Source organism: Vigna unguiculata, chromosome 11 (genome assembly GCF_037176805.1).
Source record: "Vigna unguiculata cultivar grain cowpea cultivar isolate G323 ecotype 2 chromosome 11, ASM3717680v1, whole genome shotgun sequence".
NCBI classification, from domain to species: domain Eukaryota; kingdom Viridiplantae; phylum Streptophyta; class Magnoliopsida; order Fabales; family Fabaceae; genus Vigna; species Vigna unguiculata.
In genome coordinates, this window is record NC_140802.1 from 7623475 (window position 1) to 7646049 (window position 22575).

Sequence of the window (22575 nt, forward strand, 5' to 3'; positions counted from 1 at the left end):
ACTGCATGATATACTTTATTATCACAATTTATCCACATAATTTACCCAACTTCTAGCACACTGACACAATAACACCACAAACATTGTCTCAGCACTAGCTCTCATACTCACACTGAATCACAAGTTCATACAGAATCACCACAAGCTCACACAAAATTGCCACCTCACACAGAGTTGTCCTATATCCTATTTATGTGAAATTGTGAAATTGCTACACTTAAACATAGTTTTCAACCTTTCATTCACACAAAGCCTATCCACTGTCTTGCTCACACAAAGCTTCTAGACATTTTCTATCATAGAGCTTAACATATATTTCACCTCACATAGGATTACTAGTTGTCCACCCACACAAAGTTTTCCAGCCATTCACTCATATAAAGCTAAAACTCATGCTCACATAGAGACTTACATAGTTCTCTCATGCTCACATAGAGACTTACAAAGTCCACCACATACCACTGTCCACACAAGACTACTCACACTTAGCTCACCTTTTGCTAAGACACGCAACACATTATTCAAACCCAGAGTTTACATGAGCGGTTTATAACACATATAAAATAGTGAATGTACGTATTATCTTAAAATAAGATTTTAATTCATCCAAATTATGTTTAACACCAACATACATACTCAATGCATATCAACACATTTATTAACTGTAAAAGCTTCCCTTTTTTAACATAGCCTACTCAATCATTCCTTCATCCCATCAACAATACCAACTCTAGATTACCTTTTAGAGTAAAAATTTATCATATGACAGCGAAACCCATCCTATGTGTTTTCATTGCCCAAACTTCCATCTCACCTCTTACTCAAATTGATGCCCCACCATCGTAATCATCCAATCCTTCACCACCACAATTGCAATAGTGGTTATATAGAATTCTTTTCAAACCTTTTTTTTTATAACAAAAGGGAGAGAAAATGTTTAAGCATAACATATAAGGTGCTTGGAAAATTGTTTTCATCCTCATATTCAATATCCTTTGTCTTATGCATCTTTGTGTCTTCCATAGTCTATCTTTTTACTCTAATATTTGTTATATTTTGTAAAGCTTTCTATATGTTGATATACTTGCTTTACATGTTTATCTATATATATATATATATATATATATATATATATATATATATATATATTTATATATATTTGCTATGATAAATTTAAGAAATATAATATTTGTCACCATAAAAGAGGGAGAGATTACTAAGACGCAAATTGTCTAATGTAACGTCCCAATTAAATAGATAAAACCAATTTAATAAAACGTCGCATACATGAATATTCAGAGAGTACGGAGTTTGGGACATGAAGGTACACAATACACCAAACATATCCATAACAAAAGAGAAGAGGCACCACACTGCCTAAAACAAAGTGAAATAGTTCTAAAGGTAGTACAAGGTCTTGTCCAAAACAAGAGAATCATAAACTATTAGGTCTCTTTCAGCTGTAGGCTCCATAGTGAGCCCAAAAACCCGTCTAACCCTCAGCTGCAGCGTCTCTACTATCATTACCACTGCTAGAGATTCTAACATATGCTCACATCAATGAAATTAATGATCATCGCAATAGAGAAAGCCACACACAACATACAAGCAAGCGAAAGGGTAAGCTAGTGTAAAGAAATCTTATATCATAACAGTCAACATGCAGTTTCAGAGTCAACATAAATAACAGAGATTCACACATGGATTACCAAATCATCTAAGACCCCAAGACTTGACCATCTGGATACGTAAAATGAGGTACCACCACGAGACTGTGGAATTACGTCCTAGTAGTGAGGCGTCACCACGAGGCCTTCGCAGAATTACACCCTTACATGAAGCACCACCACGTGGCCTTCATGGAATTACGTCCTTGCTTTGAGGCACCACCACAATACTTGCGTTGGATTACGTCCTGAGGTTGAGGCACCACCACGATACTCGCGTGGGATTACGTCCTTAAGTTGAGGCACCACCATGAACTCTCACCACGAGGTTCATGGAATTAAGTCCAATAAGTGAGGCACCACCAATGACTCTCCCTAAGGAGATCCATGGGATTACGTCCTACAGATGAGGCACCACCATGAGCTCTCACTACAAGAGTCATGGAATTACGCCCTACTCATGCTTTGTACATATTTCACCAACCAATCAGAAAGTTCTCATAATACTACTATCATGTGTAAACAACCAATCCTAACCCTCATGCTTTCCAATTCATACACATTAAAGCAACATACCATTTCCATCTCAACCTCATATATTAATCATGACATCATACCTCAAACCTTTTAGTAAAACATTTTGATCAGACAAGTAAGCAACATATCAGTGAACCATTCAACAAAAGTACCAAAACCTGGCCCCCAGTCTCGCTCAGGCGAGAGAGATCCTCTCACTTAGGCGAGCCTCTCCTCGCCTAGGTGAGAGTTCGAGTAGTGGAACAGTAGCCCCTGCGGATTCTCGCTCAAGCGAGTCCCTTCTCGCCTAGGCGAGATCACACCTCGCTAAAAAATGGAAGTTAGTCGCCTGAGTGACAGTTGCACGGAAAAAACTTGGGCGAGCCTCTGCTAGTCTTGCCTGGGCGAGAAAGACAATGCTCACCACTATTCACTCGTGAAAACGCATAAATAACACCAAAAAAATCATGCTTTCACCAATATCAAGCAATCAAACCATGAGCATACTTCACGCATATGATTCAAACTCATAAAGCATACAAAAATGCAAATAACTATAAACCCTAGCTTCCCTTACCTGGAAAAGGGCTTATACGAGACTTCGACACCAACTACGGAGTGCAACAGCTCCAGAAATAGTCTTAAAAACTGGAAGAACAGCGCGGCAGTAAAAGAACAGAGTTACTATGGAACCCTAAATGGAAGAACACGAAAACAAGCTTTAGGGAGTACATGTACGAGCTTGAGAATCACTTACATAGAGCGGAAAAAGCAAAACTGAGCTCGAGCAAAGTTGGCCAAGATCGGAGTTAAACCCTAGCAGAGCGTTCTGAAAGGAAGAGGGGCAACGTTTTAGGTTTTGTTTGCAAGAATGACACTGAATGGGGAAACCCTAGTAGCTTTAGGGGCCTAGCACCCTATCGGCCAGCCCTTAGGCCCAACAGATTAAGGCCAACTCTCTAACATTAGGGCAGAAAAATAAAATTGGGCCTTACATGTATCATAGTATTTTAGAGGAAAGTTTCTAGATGCATCATAGTATTTCAGAGGAAAGTTTTGATATTAAAAAAAATATGAATATGTAATTGTGTTAATCTTTGAACTAGTTGTGAACTTTCTAAAATGTATTTTTGAGCAGAATTATAGTTATATAAATTAAAACCTTTTAAGTGTTGTTGTTATATGGTAGATGATCCATTAATTTGTTTAATTAGTTAATGATTGATAAAAGCATAATCAAAGTCATAAGAGATTTGTGTTCTATTTTCGAAATAACATATATTTGGTACGAAACAATTTGCTCGAATTAAACCTAAAAATAACAAATAACATTAAACATTTAGTTTTATAAGTAAGGTAATATGTGATTTTAGCAATGTTCTAAAAGAAAATTCTTAAACGAGCTAATTGATCATGAAATCAAATACAACCAAAGTTATATTTTTGTTGTTTCTATATTTACAATTCAAGAAGAGAAGAAGGAAATGCATTCTTCAATAATAGGACTAGTATCTTTAAGCATCAATATATTTAGAATATATTTGTACAAAATTTCCATGAATCATATTATAAAACACACAAAGAATTTATCTCAAAAGACTACAAAACAATATTCATAAAGACATATGCCTCTATTCTCAATTAACATCATCTTTATAAAATAATTACTATAATGTCTCCAAAAAGAAAGGGATGAATTAGTCTCTTTTTCCTTTTTGAGACTCTATAACATTTTAACCTTTGGGCTTGGCAAGCTAGTGTATGAATGGTAAATCGAGATGATCTCAACCAATATTTTACAAATTTTACAAGTTTGAGGATCTAGAAAAAAGATGTATGAACACTTCCTCAATTATATAAATTAGTGTAAAAAAGATCTTATTGAAGATGAAGAATAAATAAATACAAGAAGAATGATAAAGAAAAAATTTAATAAGATTCTTAAGGAATATTTATAGGAAAAAAAAGCTAAAAGAAGTTAAGGAAGATGCAATATAGCTTTTAAAACTTAGATATTAAAAAATATTTTAAGACCATCAAAGACTATTCTATGACTTCTGATCATATGTAGCAACTAAGGTAAACAATGCTATATCGTTTGTTAGATGAAACCTCGCATCTTTACATGATGTGTTGTTTGAGTAAAGCTTGCATCTTATAGACGAAGCATGACCATGCTTCATGTTTTGTTGTCATGAGACTTAATCAAAATCATATGTTGGACTTTTCCTTAACATGTTGCGTCACTTAAACTCTTGATGAATTAAAACATATTAAATGCAGTATATGAAAGTGAACCAAGTCGTCTCCCAACGAACAATATTTTCATTCAAAGCGAAATTTCCAGATGAACATAACAATAACACAAGGGGGGGTTGGCAGATTTATGGATGCAACGCACAATTGAAAACTTCAATGCAGACGTGTAAAATTAATGTAAAAACAGTGTTGATTCTTTGCTTCAAATGAACATCCACCAATCACGGATTACAACTCAAAATTGTTATATTAACTCTAATGAGACCCGAATTAATTACTAAGCGCAAATGAACTCGAACTCAAGTGCAATTAAGCAAAGCACACAACCATGAATCTGCTACAGTTCACTAAGCATGAACACATAATGATTCCACTCTGCAAATTAAGCAAAAAAACAGAACGGTTTCTTCATTTAAACCCATCGCAAATTCAAAATTGAGAGATTAACATAATTCCACCGAACAAAACACTAATCTCAAGGTTTCAATCCATTCTCTGCAAAGAATCAACACGCAAATTTAGTTCCTCATGGAATCCGAATAAGGCTTAAACATAAATTTTGATTCAACCATCCAAATGAGTGCAAATTGATGTAGAAAACCTAAATTGGTGCAGGAATCGAAAATGAGCAAGGAAAGAAAGGGGCAACAACGAAAACAGCAACAAAAAATGAGAATACTTCAATATAAATGTTACCCAAACGGTAGAAAACGTTAATACAACTTCAATGTGCTGTCCAAGGCTCATAAAACGTGAAAAACCAATGGAAAACGTGAAAAATTTGCTTGTGCTACCATGGGTCACCTTCCAAAGCTTAAAAAAAACAAAAATGGAGGTTTGAGAGAGTGTAGAAGAAGAAGGAGCGGCCGGTCCCTTTCATGCAGACCTAATTCGTGGTCATATCACCCATGCCACTCAGAATTACAAAACTGCCATTATGAGCCGCAGAATTACAAAAATGCCACTCTGGGCCTCAAATGTTGACCCATTGACTTTGCTGACGTGGAAATGACATGGAAATGATGTGGCAATGATGTGGAAAGTTTCTTCAACTAAATATTAATGTCCAAGCTCCAAAATTGCTTCACCCAAATACCTAAAAATAATTAAAAAAACAAAAATTAGGCCAAATAATGTGAAATTAGTCCAAATTCGGAACAGTGGCCCAATAAAGCCCAACAGATGAAAAACACTCTAATGATGAACAATTAAGCACTAATCAACTGTCTAATGGGTGCACAAAGGCTAGTGGAATAGAAGAAAATAATGACTCATGAAAATCGACCACACTTACCCTTTTGCACTCCTGGGCAAAATTAAAGAGTAAAGCAAAGCAAGGACATCACAAACATAACAAGAGAGACAAAAAGACACAAGACAAACAGACACATGACAAACGGACTCGACACAGACAAATGGAAACACATCTAACACAGAAGGATTCAAAGCTGCAAGGTATACGTGAACATCATCCAAGCAGTTCAAAACATGTCAAGTACTCAGTTCAGCTTAAGGAGAGAATTGAAAGCAACATAACCTCACGAAATATGCACTGTATCACTCAAATCTCTAGGCTACTATTTACTCTCAAAGCACCCTTGAAAAACAAACATCAAACAGACTTGGCAAGCTTCTAGAACGAACAACCAAACCAGAAACACATGTGGGTCAAGATCAGAAGGACTTTTCAAGGTTGTAATGGGGCTGAGGACAAGGTGTGGAACATATGGATAAGTAACTAAGCAACCAAGGAAATAGAGGAGCAGTGGGGAATAAGTCTCAATCAATCATGAAAGTAATCCCAAACACCAACACTTCCAACTTCTCTTTTCTTTTCTTTTTTTTTCTTTCTTTTTTTTCTATACAGAGAACATGCAGAGAAACAACAGTTTTGAAATCCCACTTTGGTGTACAAATGAGCAATTCCAAGAACCAACAACAAGTGCGCGCACAACCACACTTGTTGTGCGTGACCACACTTAATTGAGCATCCATTCCCAAAACAATTCCAAAGCTCCAAAATTTCCTAAGGTAGGAATAATCATGGTTTTTCAGGCCAAGGGCTTGTAATGAGATGTAAAACAATGAAAGGGTATGCAGGCTCAAAAAGGGGTATCAACGGAAACAGTTCAAGGTAGGCTCATCTGGTTGTAGGCTCACAGAACAAAATTGCCTAAATCATATCCCAACATGCATGTGAATCAGAAAGGCATTCAGAAAGAGTCAAGCCAAGGCCACTGTGCAAGCATTCAAGAGGCATATATCACACAATCAAAGAACAGAGAGTGGCTCAAATTCTTACACAGGGTAAACTAATTCCAAAAGCAAGTTGACATGCAAAGACAAAGCAAGGATAATAGTTCACAGAATAACCAACAACTCATCCTCCAAAAGTGAAGTGAGTGTCCCAAACAGAAAACAAAAACATCACACTAATTAACACAAATTAACAATAATGAAACAAACAAACAGAAACAACAACAGACAGACAGACCTGGACAAGTGCAATAAAAGTAAAGAAGAAGGGGGAAGAAGGGGAAAGAAAACTCCCTGAATCATGGTGAAACAGCAGTGGGGTCAAGCAGGGAAGTTTCCTCCACAACAGTATCCACCAAGGCAGGATTGCTGAGGAATGGCTTAAGACGATGCCCATTCACTTTGAAGCTCTTATCTGTGGACTGGCTTTTGATTTCAACTGCACCATAAGGATAAACATTAGTGACAACAAAAGGACCAATCCACTTTGATCTCAACTTACCCCCCATGAGTCCAAGTCTGGAGTTATACAGTAAAACTTGCTGACCAACAACAAACTCCTTTCTAGCAATGGAGCTATCATGGAATCTCTTGGTCTTCTCCTTGTAGAACATAGAGTTCTGATATGCCTCCAAGCGGATCTCATCCAACTCGTTCAACTGCAACTTCCTTTCCTCCCCAACTTGATCAAGAGAGAAGTTGCATGACTTGACAGCCCAGTAGGCTCGATGCTCTATCTCCACTGGAAGGTGGCATGGCTTACCAAAGACAACCCGATAAGGAGACATCCCTATAGGTGCCTTGTAAGCAGTTCTGTGAGCCCATAGAGCGTCCTCAAGTCTATTACTCCAATCCTTCCGGTTGGGTTGTACAATCTTCTCCAAGATCCTCTTGATTTCTCTGTTTGAGATCTCAGCTTGCCCATTAGTTTGGGGGTGATATGGTGTAGAAAGTTTGTGCACAACCCCATACTTTTGAAGCAAAACCCCCAAGGATCTGTTGCAAAAATGGGTGCCTTGGTCACTAACAATAGCTCGAGGAACTCCAAACCTGCAAAATATGTGAGACCTAACAAAATCCACAACAACTCGAGCATCATTAGTTCTAGTGGCTTTGGCTTCCACCCATTTTGAAACATAATCAACAACAAGCAAGATGTAAGTGAAACCAAAAGAGACAGGGAAAGGGCCCATGAAATCTATACCCCAGACGTCAAACACCTCACAAAATAGCATGGGTTGTTGAGGCATTTGTTGTCTCCAAGAAATGGCTCCTCCTGCTCCTTGGCATTCCTCACATGTGCTACAAATCCTCCACGCATCTTTGAAGATGGTGGGCCAATAAAATCCGCAATCTAGCACCTTACGAGCTGTCCTTTGTGTGCCAAGGTGACCACCAGGTGCAGATGAATGACAAAATTTGAGGACCAAGTCAATCTCATGGTCCGGAATGCATCTTCTGGTAACCTGATCACTGCACATTTTCCACAGATAGGGGTCATCCCAAATGTAATACCTAGCATCGCTCTTGAGTTTATCACATTGAGCTCTGGATGCTAGGGGAGGAAAAACAGAAGCAGCAAGATAATTAACAATGTTAGCAAACCAAGGTGAGGAAGAAGTAGAGAGTGTCAACAAACTTTCATCGGAAAAGTCATCCCGGATCGGTGAAGCATCATCAATAGACCTCTCAATCCTGCTTAGGTGGTTTGCAACCAGGTTTTGTGCTCCGCTCCTATCACGGATCTCCAAATCAAACTCTTGGAGCCAGAGCATCCATCTTATCAGCCGAGGTTTTGATTCTGCCTTCTTCAACAGGTACTTAAGAGCTGCATGGTCAGTAAACACAACAACAGGAGAACCAAGCAGATAAGATCGAAACTTTTCAAGTGCAAAAACTGCCGCAAGGAGCTCTTTTTCTATTGTGGTGTAATTTGATTGGGCAACATCTAATGTCCTGGAGGCGTAGTAGATTACCCTCGGGATCTTATCAATCCTTTGAGCTAGAACAGCCCCTAATGCATAGTTGGATGCATCACACATAAGCTCAAATGGGGCTGTCCAGTCAGGCGCCTGAATGATTGGAGTTGTGGTCAGGGCCTTCTTGAGGCAATCAAAAGCCTCTTTGCATCCTTCATCAAAGATGAAGTCAACATCCTTTTGCAATAGGTTGGACAGTGGGAGGGCCTTCTTACTGAAGTCTTGAATGAAGCGCCTGTAAAACCCTGCATGGCCAAGAAAAGAACGAACCTCTCGCACAGAAGAGGGGTAAGGCAATTGTGAAATAATTGAGATCTTGGCAGGGTCAACTTCAATGCCCTTTTTTGAAATTATGTGCCCCAATACTATGCCTTGTTCTACCATGAAATGACATTTCTCAAAATTGAGAACAAGGTTAGATTGGATGCACTTGTTTAAAACTCTGTCCAAACTATCCAAACATGCATCAAATGAGGACCCATATACAGTAAAGTCGTCCATAAATACCTCTATGCATTTTTCAAGAAAATCACTAAAAATGCTTAGCATGCACCGCTGGAATGTGCCAGGGGCATTGCATAGGCCAAACGGCATCCTCCTATAGGCAAAAGTGCCAAAGGGGCAGGTGAATGTGGTTTTCTCTTGGTCCTCAAGTGCAATGTGAATTTGAAAATAACCAGAAAACCCATCAAGAAAGCAATAGTGGGACTTACCTGCCAAGCGCTCAAGCATCTGATCAATAAAAGGCAGGGGGAAATGGTCTTTTCTGGTTTCTTGGTTTAGCCTTCTGTAGTCAATGCAAACCCTCCAACTGTTTTGCACTCTTGTTGGAATTAGCTCCTCTTTTTCGTTCTTGACTACAGTGAGGCCAGTCTTCTTTGGAACAACATGGATGGGGCTAACCCACTGACTGTCAGAAATGAGGTAGATGATCCCAGCTTGTAGAAGCTTGGTCACCTCCTTCTTTACAACATCTGAGATGACAGGGTTGAGTCGCCTCTGTGGCTGTCTCACTGGCTTTGCTCCATCTTCCAACAATATCCTATGCATGCATGTTGATGGGCTAATACCAGGGATGTCAGCCAATGTCCATCCAATTGCCTTCTTATGCTTCTTAAGAACTTGCAACAACCTTTGCTCTTGTTTAGTAGTGAGAGAGGTGGAAATGATGACAGGCAGTTTGTTCTCCTCCTCTAAGTAGACATACTTGAGGTTGTCTGGCAGTGGTTTCAATTCTAGAGTACTAGATGCTGGCTGAATATCAGGAACCAGAGGGGAGGGAGAAATGGGTTCCACAGCCTGTACCTGAGCATAACAATCAAATGCATATGTACTTCCTGCAACATGGTTAGTGCAACCTGATTGTATAACATCAAAGTGAATAGGTACAACATCCAGAGAGTCAAACTCTGTACATTCAACATTATCCACATCATATTCAGCATCATCAGAATCAGAATCAGAATTAGAATCAAGAACATCAATGCATGCAAATTCAGATAACTCAGACACGGATGAATGTTTTAATGTATGCAAAGAGTGGAAATCAGAAATCAATCCATCAACAGCATCATCAATAATATCCACGTGAAAAACAGAATGATCCTCAGAAGGATGTTTCATGGCATCCAGAATGTTGAATCGCACAACAATATCATCAAACTCCATGGACAAAGTACCTGCATGGACATCAATTTTGGTTCGTGCAGTTTTCAAAAATGGTTTGCCTAAAATGATTGGTGCAGAACCAAGTGAAAATCCCTCTTCCATGTCAAGAACGTAAAAATCGGCAGGGAAAATCAATTCACCAACACGAACCAAAACATCATCAACCAAACCTGCGGGGTGGGCAACACTTCTATTTGCCAACTGAATCACCACACCCGTAGGTTGCAGGGGTCCAAGAGAAAGAGATTTAAAAATAGACAGAGGCATTACATTTATTGAAGCACCAAGATCAAGCATTGCATTTTCAAATTTATTGTTACCTATGATGCAAGGTACACAAAATGTACCTGGGTCCTTGCACTTCTCAAAAATCTGAGGAACAAATTTACCTATCAATGCTGACACGTTTCTGCCCATGCTGATCTTTTCGTTTCCCTTCAGCCTCCTTTTGTGCGTGCATAGCTCCTTCAAGAACTTTGCATATCTGGGAATCTGTTTAATGGCATCCAACAGAGGTATGTTGACCTCCACCTTCCTGAAAGTTTCCAAGATCTCCCTGTCAACCTCTTCCATCTTTTTGCTTGGAATGGCTCTTGGAGGGAAAGGAAGAGGTATGGAAGGTGCAGCAGTAGAGGTGGAAGGTGTAGAAGTCGATGTGGAAGGACCAGCTGCATGAGCATCACGCTTTCTCTGAAGTGTGGCAGGGTCGGCTTCCTTTGGAGGTGTAGGCTCGGAAGTGGGAACTTCAATGTTCTTCCCAGATCTCAAAGTAATGGCACTCACATTCCTAGGATTTTCCATTGTCTGTGATGGAAGCTTGTCAGAATTCTGAGCCTGTGCCTGGTTTAGCTGAGTGGCCATTTGCCCCATTTGATTTGTCAAACTCTGGATTGAGGCCCTAGTCTCCTGCTAAAATTGCATATTTTGAAGGGTCATCATCCTGACTAACTCCTCCAATGAAGTAGAAGAAGAAGGTGCAGGTGCTGCAGCAGGAGTTGGTGTGGGTACAGGTGGAACAGGAGCAGCTTGTGGTGCAGGTGCAACTCTTTGTTGTGGAGGTGGTTGCACATTTTGTAATTGTTGGGGCTGCTGGTTACCCTGGTTTCCCCATCTCAAATTAGGGTGATTCCTCCATCCTGGATTATATCTGTTGGTTGACAAATCATGGTGGTTTTGTTGTTGCTGTTGGGGCCTATTGTTGTTGAAAATATTTGCTGCACAGGCCTGAGGGGTATCCACTGGTGTAGAAGAAGAAGGCTGTTATTGCAATGCTGGGCAAGAGTCTGTAAAATGATCAACAGATATACAAAGGCCACAAACTCTTGCAGCTTGAGCTCTCTGATTGGAAGCAAGTTGATTGATCAGTGTAGTAAGAGCATCAATCTTACTTTCCAACTTCTTTGTGTACTCGGCTGCTCCTACATCATGAACACCTCTAACAACTATGGCATCACTCCTTGTGCCAAATTGTTGAGAATTTGAAGCCATGTTCTCTATCAGTTGTCTGGCTGCAACTGGGGTTATGTTACCAAGGGCACCACCACTTGCAGCATCAATCATATTTCGATCCATGTGGTGCAAGCCTTCGTAAAAATACTGCAGGAGGAGATGTTCAGAAATCTGATGGTGTGGACAACTTGAACAGAGATTCTTGAACCTCTCCCAGTACTCATAAAGGGTCTCCCCATATTGCTGTTTGATGCCAGAAATCTCCTTTCGTATGGCTGTTGTCCTTGAAGCAGGAAAGAACTTGGCAAGGAACAATCTCTTCAGGTCATCCCAGCTTGTGATGGACCTGGGTGCTAGGTAGTACAGCCAGTCTTTCGCATTACCCTCCAAAGAATGAGGGAAAGCCTTCAAGTATACATGGTCCTCTTGTACATCTGCAGGCTTCATGGTGGAACAGACGACATGAAACTGCTTCAAGTGTTTGCACGGGTCCTCACCTGCAAGACCGTAAAACTTTGGCAACAAGTGTATCAAACCAGTTTTCAGCACATATGGAACCTCCTCCTCAGGGTATTGTATGCATAAACTATCATAAGTGAACTTTGGTGCAGTGAGCTCACTCATGGTTCTCTCATGAGGTGGAGGAGGTTGAGCCATGTTATCAGTATGAAAATGCTCAGAATATACAGTATGCTCAGAATGCAAAGAATGAGGAGTGTCAGGAATGTGATGAGAATCAGAAGAATCAGGAAATGTCACTGAATATTCAGCATGCAAAGATGGATTCCTAGGATGCCTACTTCCTCTGTGGAATGTCCTATCAATTTCAGGGTCAAATGGTTGTAATTCACTTGGGTTTCCCCTAGTCATGCACCAAAAAGCACTAATTGTAGTGATATTGGCATAACAAAGGGTATAACTACAAGTATACTAAAACGACCTTATAATGACTTGAAAATTGGTAGGATATTCCTTTGAGTGGTCAAACAGAAGCACAAAAAAAATCAGATCAAAACTCAAAGCACAAGTATTTTTTTCAATTTTTCAAAAGTAAAAAAAATGAAGAAAAATCACAAAAAACATTGCTGAAATGTAGAAAATGGCATTTTCTGGAGAATCTGAGTTTGCAAACCAGCGAAGCGGGTTACAAAAAGGTGGGAAATCAAATTCTACCCCAAATCCATATAAAATAATAGTGATTCTGATAACCAGAGCAAAAGTTATGGTCCTCTGAAGTTTTACTAAAAATCAGTCCAATTTTTTTTTTGAATCTCTTAACTCAGACCATACCAACTGCTCTAGCTATTTTTCCTATCAAGTTCAACGTCTTAGAAGTGGGGAAAAAAATTTCAAGTAAAAACAAGCTCCGTAGCTACCAAAACAAAAATCCAGAAGTTAAATGCCAGATTCGGACACTATTCATACACTATTCACTACTACAAATGACACTATTAATGTGCGCCGTGACACTATTCACTACACTACATAGAAACACACAGGAATGGAAACAGGCACTGAACTTAACACAACATCACAATGAACATATACTAACTCAACCACACTTGAACTACACACACCAAAACACAGAACACAAACACACTGAAAATTTTACTTTGAACGAAACGATTGTTCCCCGGCAACGGCGCCAAATTTGATAGAGGTCGTACCCCACCAAATTAAAACATATTAAATACAGTATATGAAAGTGAACCAAGTCGTCTCCCAACGAACAATATTTTCATTCAAAGCGAAATTTCCAGATGAACATAACAATAACACAAGGGGGGGTTTGGCAGATTTATGGATGCAACGCACAATTGAAAACTTCAATGCAGACGTGTAAAATTAATGTAAAAACAGTGTTGATTCTTTGCTTCAAATGAACATCCACCAATCACGGATTACAACTCAAAATTGTTATATTAACTCTAATGAGACCCGAATTAATTACTAAGCGCAAATGAACTCGAACTCAAGTGCAATTAAGCAAAGCACACAACCATGAATCTGCTACAGTTCACTAAGCATGAACACATAATGATTCCACTCTGCAAATTAAGCAAAAAAACAGAACGGTTTCTTCATTTAAACCCATCGCAAATTCAAAATTGAGAGATTAACATAATTCCACCGAACAAAACACTAATCTCAAGGTTTCAATCCATTCTCTGCAAAGAATCAACACGCAAATTTAGTTCCTCATGGAATCCGAATAAGGCTTAAACATAAATTTTGATTCAACCATCCAAATGAGTGCAAATTGATGTAGAAAACCTAAATTGGTGCAGGAATCGAAAATGAGCAAGGAAAGAAAGGGGCAACAACGAAAACAGCAACAAAAAATGAGAATACTTCAATATAAATGTTACCCAAACGGTAGAAAACGTTAATACAACTTCAATGTGCTGTCCAAGGCTCATAAAACGTGAAAAACCAATGGAAAACGTGAAAAATTTGCTTGTGCTACCATGGGTCACCTTCCAAAGCTTAAAAAAAACAAAAATGGAGGTTTGAGAGAGTGTAGAAGAAGAAGGAGCGGCCGGTCCCTTTCATGCAGACCTAATTCGTGGTCATATCACCCATGCCACTCAGAATTACAAAACTGCCATTATGAGCCGCAGAATTACAAAAATGCCACTCTGGGCCTCAAATGTTGACCCATTGACTTTGCTGACGTGGAAATGACATGGAAATGATGTGGCAATGATGTGGAAAGTTTCTTCAACTAAATATTAATGTCCAAGCTCCAAAATTGCTTCACCCAAATACCTAAAAATAATTAAAAAAACAAAAATTAGGCCAAATAATGTGAAATTAGTCCAAATTCGGAACAGTGGCCCAATAAAGCCCAACAGATGAAAAACACTCTAATGATGAACAATTAAGCACTAATCAACTGTCTAATGGGTGCACAAAGGCTAGTGGAATAGAAGAAAATAATGACTCATCAGATATTTATCAACAACGGTAACATCTCAACCCCCTAAAGTAGTCTACATTAGGCAAACAATCAAATAAATATGCATTACTCATGTATTGAGATAACTAATTATTAAATTTTCAATTACATTTAGAACACTTACCTTAACTTTCTAACATTTTAAGTGAGTTTAAATTCATTGTTTTAACTGGAATGTATCAAATTAGGATTAATTGAGCTTTTAAATAAGATCATCGATTAAAATAACATTTTTAAACATTGATATATGTTGGAGGTTCTATATAGACTAGTCTAATTGAAAAGTCTAAATGTTCAACTTAGGACTTGATAGATCATCAATGAGATAAGTTTTGATGATATGATGTAATGCATAAACAGTTTCTGAATGTTCTAACTTTTGCTTTGCGCAACTGTAGTATAAACAAACTCATAAGTCATCAATAGATGATACAATATAGATTGTCTAATGGATATATGGACGACGTTAGCATGTTGATTTAGGGTTTTTCCAGGAATCGAGAGAAGTTGAGATTATAAGCTTAATGAAGAAATAAAGTATTTTGAAGATTGAAAAAGAAGAAGCTAATTTGTGACAGGTCAAGTGTGCTAGACACATCTAATGTGTATTATTAGAATCATCTAATCAATATATAACTAAAATCGTCTAATTACTATATGATCATAATCATCTATTCAATAAAGGATTAGAAGTGTCTATTGTCTCATTGATGTTTAAGTTTACTCGTCTACTTTGTCAACATACTAGACTTTGTAAAAAACTTTGCTAGTAACCTTTGGCTGAGATAACACAGAAAAGATAGCATAAAAATGTACAACTCTAGTCGATTAAAAAAATTGAGTTGATAGATGTACCTTTCATGATAGACACTCCATCTACATGTTGTGAGGAATTGCTATATTGTGTTATGGGTATGGATGGGTCAGGCTATGTGGCTAATGATTCGAAAGATAAGGTAACAGAATTGAAGCGCAACAAGAGAGAGAAATGCAAAACGTGGAACTTGAGGGTATTTTAGGAGGAAAAATGCATATAATGATTGAGGCAAGGAGTGTGATGAAATTTTGTCGGTTCCTTTCTCTCTTTCACCCTAGCCTACGTTTGTGACTTTGGATTACTCCCCTTTCTTGATTTGTATTTTCCTCACTTTTCGTACTCTTTCATATTAATAACAAAGGAACTTATTATTCTATTATAGTTAACATTTGGTGCTTTCATTGTCCTCCCGATGGCTAACAACACTCGCTTGAAGAATCTCAACGATGATGTGAGAGCTCTGTAGGAAATGCTTCGTTATGGGTGTCTTGACCAATTGGAACAAAAGCTTAATTTTATGATGTTAACTAACGACCCTTCGAGACTTGATCGTTTGGAGTCCACGATGGATTCTATTACCAAGTCCATTGATAAGCTCACCCAAAATCTTGATAAGTTAATGTGCTTCGACATCGGTACAGTTGGTTCGGTGGCAAACCTTATCGACATACCCCTTCACTGTATGAAGCTCGATTTTTCTCGTTTTGATGGTTTAGAGCTTTTAAACTGGTTGTTTCGAGCGGAAAAATTATTTGGCCTCTATCAAACTCTGGATTCTCAATGATTGTCCATTGCGACGATCCATATGGAAGGTGATGCAGGGCTTTGGTTTCAGATGTTACAACACAACAACCTTCTTCCTTCGTGGCAAGCTTTAGCTGATGCAATGCAGAACCACTTTGGCCCCTCTCCATTTGATTCCCCACACTCAACCATATTCAAGCTTTAAGAAATGGATTTCGTATCCCAATATTATACCACATTTGCATCTTTATCCACTCATGTGGAAGGCCTCACCGGTGAAGCTTTGTTGGATTGCTTTATCAATGGGCTTAAGCGTGAAGTGAAACGAGAGGTGTTAGTCTAGTCCCCTCCTACCCTATTGCATGTGGTGGCATTAGCAAAACTATATGATGCCAAACCCATCTCCTTTTCACACCACTGTAAGCCTCGTTATTCCACCTCCCTTAGCCCAGACCACAACCTCCCTCGTTACCCCACCTCCACTAGCCAAAACCACAACCCAACTTTAGGCCCTTCATCCCTACCTGGTTTGCTTGCACCCCTAAAAACCTTAACCCTCCCTACGCCACCAACGTCACCATCTATCAAAACCATAACCCCAATAGAGATGCAAGTTCGTCGCAAACGTGGCCTTTGCTACACTTGTGATGCTAAATTCACCCCTAGTCATCGTTGCCAAATCTTTGGTACTTACTCCTTTACCATGATGATGAGCCACCCCTTAATTCTAAGACCTCCCTTATGGTTGGTCCATCATGCTTTGAATGATGTAAATGGGCTTACGACTCTTCAATTTCAAGGGTCAGTTTGAGCTCATGTCATCAAGGTCCTTTTGGATAGTGATTGGTCTGATAATTTCATTCAACCCCAGCTTGTTAAGTTTTTAGAGCTTCCGGTCCAACAAGCACCGAAGTTTAAGGTCCTAGTTGGCAACAACCACTACTTGACGCGAAATTCCTCTTACCATCCAAGGCTACATTGTTCACCTCTCAGCCCTTTTACTTGTTTCTGGTGCGAAAATCATGATGGGAGCATCTTGGTTGGCAACATTAGGGCCACACGTTGCAGATTACAACCAATTGACCATTAAATTTTATGATGGCCTTTCTTTTATGACCTTCAAGGGTGGCCTGGAGGTGCGTCCTTCTACCATTCAAGTCCAATTTCATCATTTGTGCCAATGACAAGATACATATGCTATTTCAGAGGTGTCCACCTTCCATTCCTAACAACTGACTTTGACTTTAGAGGATCTCCTTATCTCATTGTCCACCTCTTCCTCTAGACTTATTGGGTGTTCTTCACAAATTTGCTTCTACTTATAGAAAACCTCAAGGGTTACCACTAGTTCGGAGTCATGATCATGCCATCCCTCTTATATCGGGTGTAGCTCTGGTTAAGATCCATCCTTATCGGTATCCATTCAGCTATAAAACAGAGATTGAAAAAATTGTTCAAGAGCTTTTGCACGACAACTTTATTCAACCCAACATTAGTCCATTTTTGTCACCTATCATTCTGGTGCAAAAGAAAAACAGTTCATGGCAAATTTGCAACGATTACAGGGCCCTAAATGCAGTAACAGTCAAGGATTGTTTCCCTATTCCAACCATCGACGAACTTTTAGACGAATTACATGGTGCCCAATTTTTCTCTAAACTGGATCTCTGTTCTGGATACCACTAGTAGTTGGTGAAGCTTGTTAATCGCTATAAGACAACCCTCTACACCCACCAAGGCCACTACAAATGGTTGTTATGCTGTTTGGCTTTACCAACGCATCAGCTTCCTTTTAAGCTTTGATGAATCACATTTTTAGAGTTTTCTATATCGATTTGTCTTAGTTTTCTTAGATGATATTTTGATTTATAGTGCTTCCTAACTTGACCACTTGTTACATTTCGAGAAAGTGTTGTCTATATTGCAGGAACATCAATTACACGTTAAATTGGAGAAATAGGCTTTTTCGAATAAAGCAAATAGCATGCTTGGGTCACATGGTTTCTTCTCAAGGAGTTTTTATGGATCCTGATAAAGTCGCTACAGTGCTTCAATGGGTTGTTCCTTCTAATATCAAACAACTTCGTGTGTTTTTGGGCCTCGCCAGCTACAATTGTTGGTTCATGATAGGATATGCTGCCTTAGCCTCTCCTTTGCATTACCTTTTAAAAATATATGCTTTTGAGTGGTCTGAAAAGGCTCAATCTACCTTCCAAGACTTAAAAGCGTCTCTCACTAAGGCTCTAGTGCTTGTTCTGCGTGATTTTTCAATACCCTTCGAGTTAGAAACAAATGCTTTCAGAACATTTTTAAGTGCTATTTTGGGACAATAGGGTCATCCCATTGCCTTTTTCTCTAAGAAGTTGTCACCATCGTTATAAGCTAAGTCTGCCTATGTACGTGAAATGCTAGCAATTACTGAAGTGGTGGCTAAATTTAGCTACCATTTGCTTGGACATCGTTTTATGATTAAAACAGATCATAAAAGCTTGCGCCCTCTCATGGACCAGGTTTTGCAAACGCCCGAACAACAATAATGAATGCATAAAGTCATGGGTTATGACTGTCATTGAATACAAGCCCGACCCATAAAATTCTAGTGTAGATGCTTTATCTATAATGGACTGTTTTGCTTTATCAGTTCAACATTATGAATTCCTAAATGCTTTAAGAGCTGAATTGCTTTAGGATCTTGAATATAGTTCCATTCTCCTTACTCTACGGCGTGGTGAGTCAAATTCCTTCTATCAAGAATCTCATGATCTTTTGTATTAGAAAGATCGTTTGGTGGTTCCTGTTCGCTCTCCCCTAATTGCAACAATTATGAATGAGTTTCATGATTCTCCCGTGGGTGGTCACGCAGGGTATCTCTGCACTTATCAACGATTGATTTTGTAGTTCTTTTGGCATGGGATGCAACATCATGTTAAAAATATGTACGACAATGTCAACTTTGTCAATAGGCCAAGATTTCACATTCCCTACTTGTTGGGCCTTTGCATCCCTTGCCCATTCTGTAAAACATTTGGGAAGATCTTGCTATGGATTTCATCATGGGACTTCCTCTGGTGCACGGTTACACATTTATTCTTGTGGTCATTGAAAGGTTATCAAAATATGCCCATCACATACCATGGATAACTCATTTTATGAGTGCATTAGTAGTAGAGAAATTCATCCAACATGTTAAATTACACGGGGTAGGTAAGACCATTGTGTCTAATCGTGACAAAACATTTACGAATAAGTTTTTTGCAGTAATTGTTCAAAAGACAGGGCACCATTTTAGCCATGAATACGACATACCATCCGTAGACGGATGACCAATCTGAAGCTCTCAACTGCTACATTGAGATGTACCTTCGCTTCTTCATTTTCGAGCGTCCTCGTAATTGGCTGTAATTTGTTCCATAGGCTAAGTATTGGTAAAACACATCTTATTAAACTACAACTGGGTTCTCTCCATTTCAGGTGGTTTACGAGCGACTTCCTTTGATGCTATTTCGGGACACTACCGTCACTGTTCCAGTTGATGTGGAGCAATTCCTTCAACAACGTGATGTAGTATTATCAACCCTTAAGACCAATCTTGATAGGGCGCAAAATCATATGAAGTAGATTATTGATTGCAAGCGTGCAAATGTTGAATTTCAGTTGGGTGACATGGTCTATGTCAAGCTTCAACCATATTGATAAGTTACACTGCGTGAACATTGTCACCAAAAACTTGGGCTTCGCTATTTCGGGCCTTTTCTTGTTATTGAATGGATTGGGCTTGTTGCATACCGCCTCATATTGCCTCCTTCTGCCCACATTCAATTTGTTGAACTTGACTAGCTTATGCCTGATGAATTCCCCCATAGTAGCTACTCTCGACACGGGCTGAGGTGGAATCTTAGCCCTCGGTTGCGCTGCCATTGGCTGCATCGCATTCACTAATCGGTGGATTGCATGCACAATCTTGTTAGTCCTAACAGTGTTTCTTTGCCTTTTGTGTGTCATTGCCTGGATACGCAACATATTCAGCTAATACAATAAAGCAAGCTTAAGTTATATCTAAGCAAACATGCATTAGCAATCAAACTCACACACAAGTTAGTAACCAAAACACAACAAACTCAATCCCCAAGGCCCAAAAAATCTTTGAGAACTTTAGCTCTGATACAAAATTTAACATCCTAGTCAAGTATTACTAATTTAAATAAAACAAAATAATAAATAGTAATAAATTAGCAATTTATAAAACATTTTTCCCAAACGTGGGAAATTCAACTTTTTATCATACACGCCAAAGTTCAAAATTTAAAACGACAACATTGCCAATTCCAAACTATAAACGTCATAATATTCAAATTACATAAATATCATAAAATATTTTTCTATATAATTCCCCGACTAGCCCCTCTTCGGCTCTATACATCAACAACTCATGTAACACAATACCAAAATCAGCATTGCACCTGCGTTATCGCTTGGTACAGCCTAAGCTTCACCAAGCGATGAGTCATTACAAGCTGCCTAGCGGGCACCACATGCCGCTAGGCGCCATGTGTGTAACATCCCTCATGGAAATTACCTAATTAAAATAAATAAATAAGAATAGAAATTTAAACGTCGTAATTTATTATTCCCAAAACGCGGGAAAATTTAAATCATTATTCAGCGCGTTATGATTTAAATAAAGCTAAATAATAATGTCATTACAAGTTCCAAAACCCGACAAAACAATGGAAAACATAAGAAAGTCCCTAGCTCAAAATCCCCAAGCTAGCCCTCTCTCCGTCTCTATGCATCGCCAGCATCACCTGTAATATCAATTGCTCTCGTGTAATGAATCACACGATCATCGCCAAACACAAATAGAAAGGGTGAGCTTATAAATAAAATAACACTTAAGATAACATAATAAAAGTAGTGCACCCATCTGATTCATGCTAGTTAGTTCTTGGCCAAGACCTTAACCCCCAAGGCTTGTCAACCTTCAATCACACAAATAGTTAGCCTTTGACTCAGGATTTATGATGCTCACACGAACTTGCCCGCTCGTGGTCTTGCCTCTACGAACCTTCTCGCTCGTAATCCTTCTTTACGAACCTGCCCGCTCGTAGTCCTGCTCTACGGACCTGTCCGCCCATAGTAGTACAACACACGTGATCCACTATCTATATACCTCTTCACACGTAACATCTCTCAAGTGTGAGCACGAAACATACGAACCTACCTCGCTCGTATCGCCACACGAGAGTAACTAGATATGAACTTCCCCACTCATATCATCACGTGTTCACCACCATCCATGAACCTACCCACTCATGGCACAACATCTCCTTATCCAAGTCCGCATCAATGCGTACAAACAACTTACGCAAACACTGCCTGCAACTTTATCCACTAGCGCTACCTAAGTGTCACCAGGTGAAAAATACTACACAGACCTCTAATTCTAATCTCCATCGTTCAAAGTAAAGAACAACATGTTATGGAACACCTGTCAAAATTTCACCTAAATTGGACGATTAACGAATCGAGAAACGCAGTTTTACGAAAACTGCGCAAACAAAAAAAAAATCGTAGTCGCCCAGCGAAACAAGATTAGAGACCTGCTGCCTAGCGGTAGGAAATCACCGCCCAACGGTCCCTACATCGCGCAAAGTAGGAGAAACAACACAATTGCACCTAATTTGGTCAATTTAAAGGCACTCAAGCATGCAAAATTTAGCAAGGCTCATCCATCATGCATAAAGCTACACAAAATCAAAAGGGCACCTGAACCAAAAATGTTGAGAGTCCATTGGTCACATTGCACCTAAACCATTCCTAAGCAAACAATGAATTTAATTGTGCTGCATTCTAAAATCACGTTGGGTGCTTTATACAAGGAAGAAAAGACTACCCTTTTCAATTCAATGAGGGAACCCACGACTGGAGGAAAAAGTGTCATGCACTTACATATTATATACCCCATCAAAAGCTTAATATTTGTACAAATTGGATTCGTACGTGGGCCAAGGTCATGCTATCACTTAACTAGCATGTGAAATGGAATAATTAAAAGTGCAAAAACCAACCCTTAACCATATACGTTGCAGCAATGAATAAAAAAACAAAGCTTTCTCCCTTGGCTCACATAGAATATGCGATTGATTGACAAAAAAGGAGTAGCATAAAGCAAAACGGGATCCACTCAAAGGCAACATCCTATCAAGGTTACAAAGGTGTTGGCACATTACTTTCTTTACTAAGCAATAGAACAACCAAAAT

General features: G+C 39.1%; 1 protein-coding gene and 1 non-coding gene across 2 annotated transcripts; one reads left to right on the plus strand and one right to left on the minus strand.

The window, feature by feature from the left end:
• Positions 1 to 9386: 9386 nt before the first annotated feature.
• LOC146880942 (uncharacterized) lies at positions 9387 to 12664 on the minus strand. Its single transcript, XM_085669181.1, has 7 exons — positions 11875 to 12664; positions 11666 to 11763; positions 11354 to 11602; positions 10970 to 11194; positions 10693 to 10837; positions 9885 to 10086; positions 9387 to 9390 (listed from the first exon to the last, which is right to left on the minus strand). The coding sequence occupies exons 1-7, from the start codon at positions 12662 to 12664 to the stop codon at positions 9387 to 9389; spliced, it is 1713 nt and encodes a 570-aa protein (XP_085525307.1).
• LOC114170914 (small nucleolar RNA R71) lies at positions 11963 to 12071 on the plus strand. The gene has a single exon (XR_003601268.1). It is a non-coding gene; the product is annotated as a small nucleolar RNA R71 (small nucleolar RNA).
• Positions 12665 to 22575: the final 9911 nt, after the last annotated feature.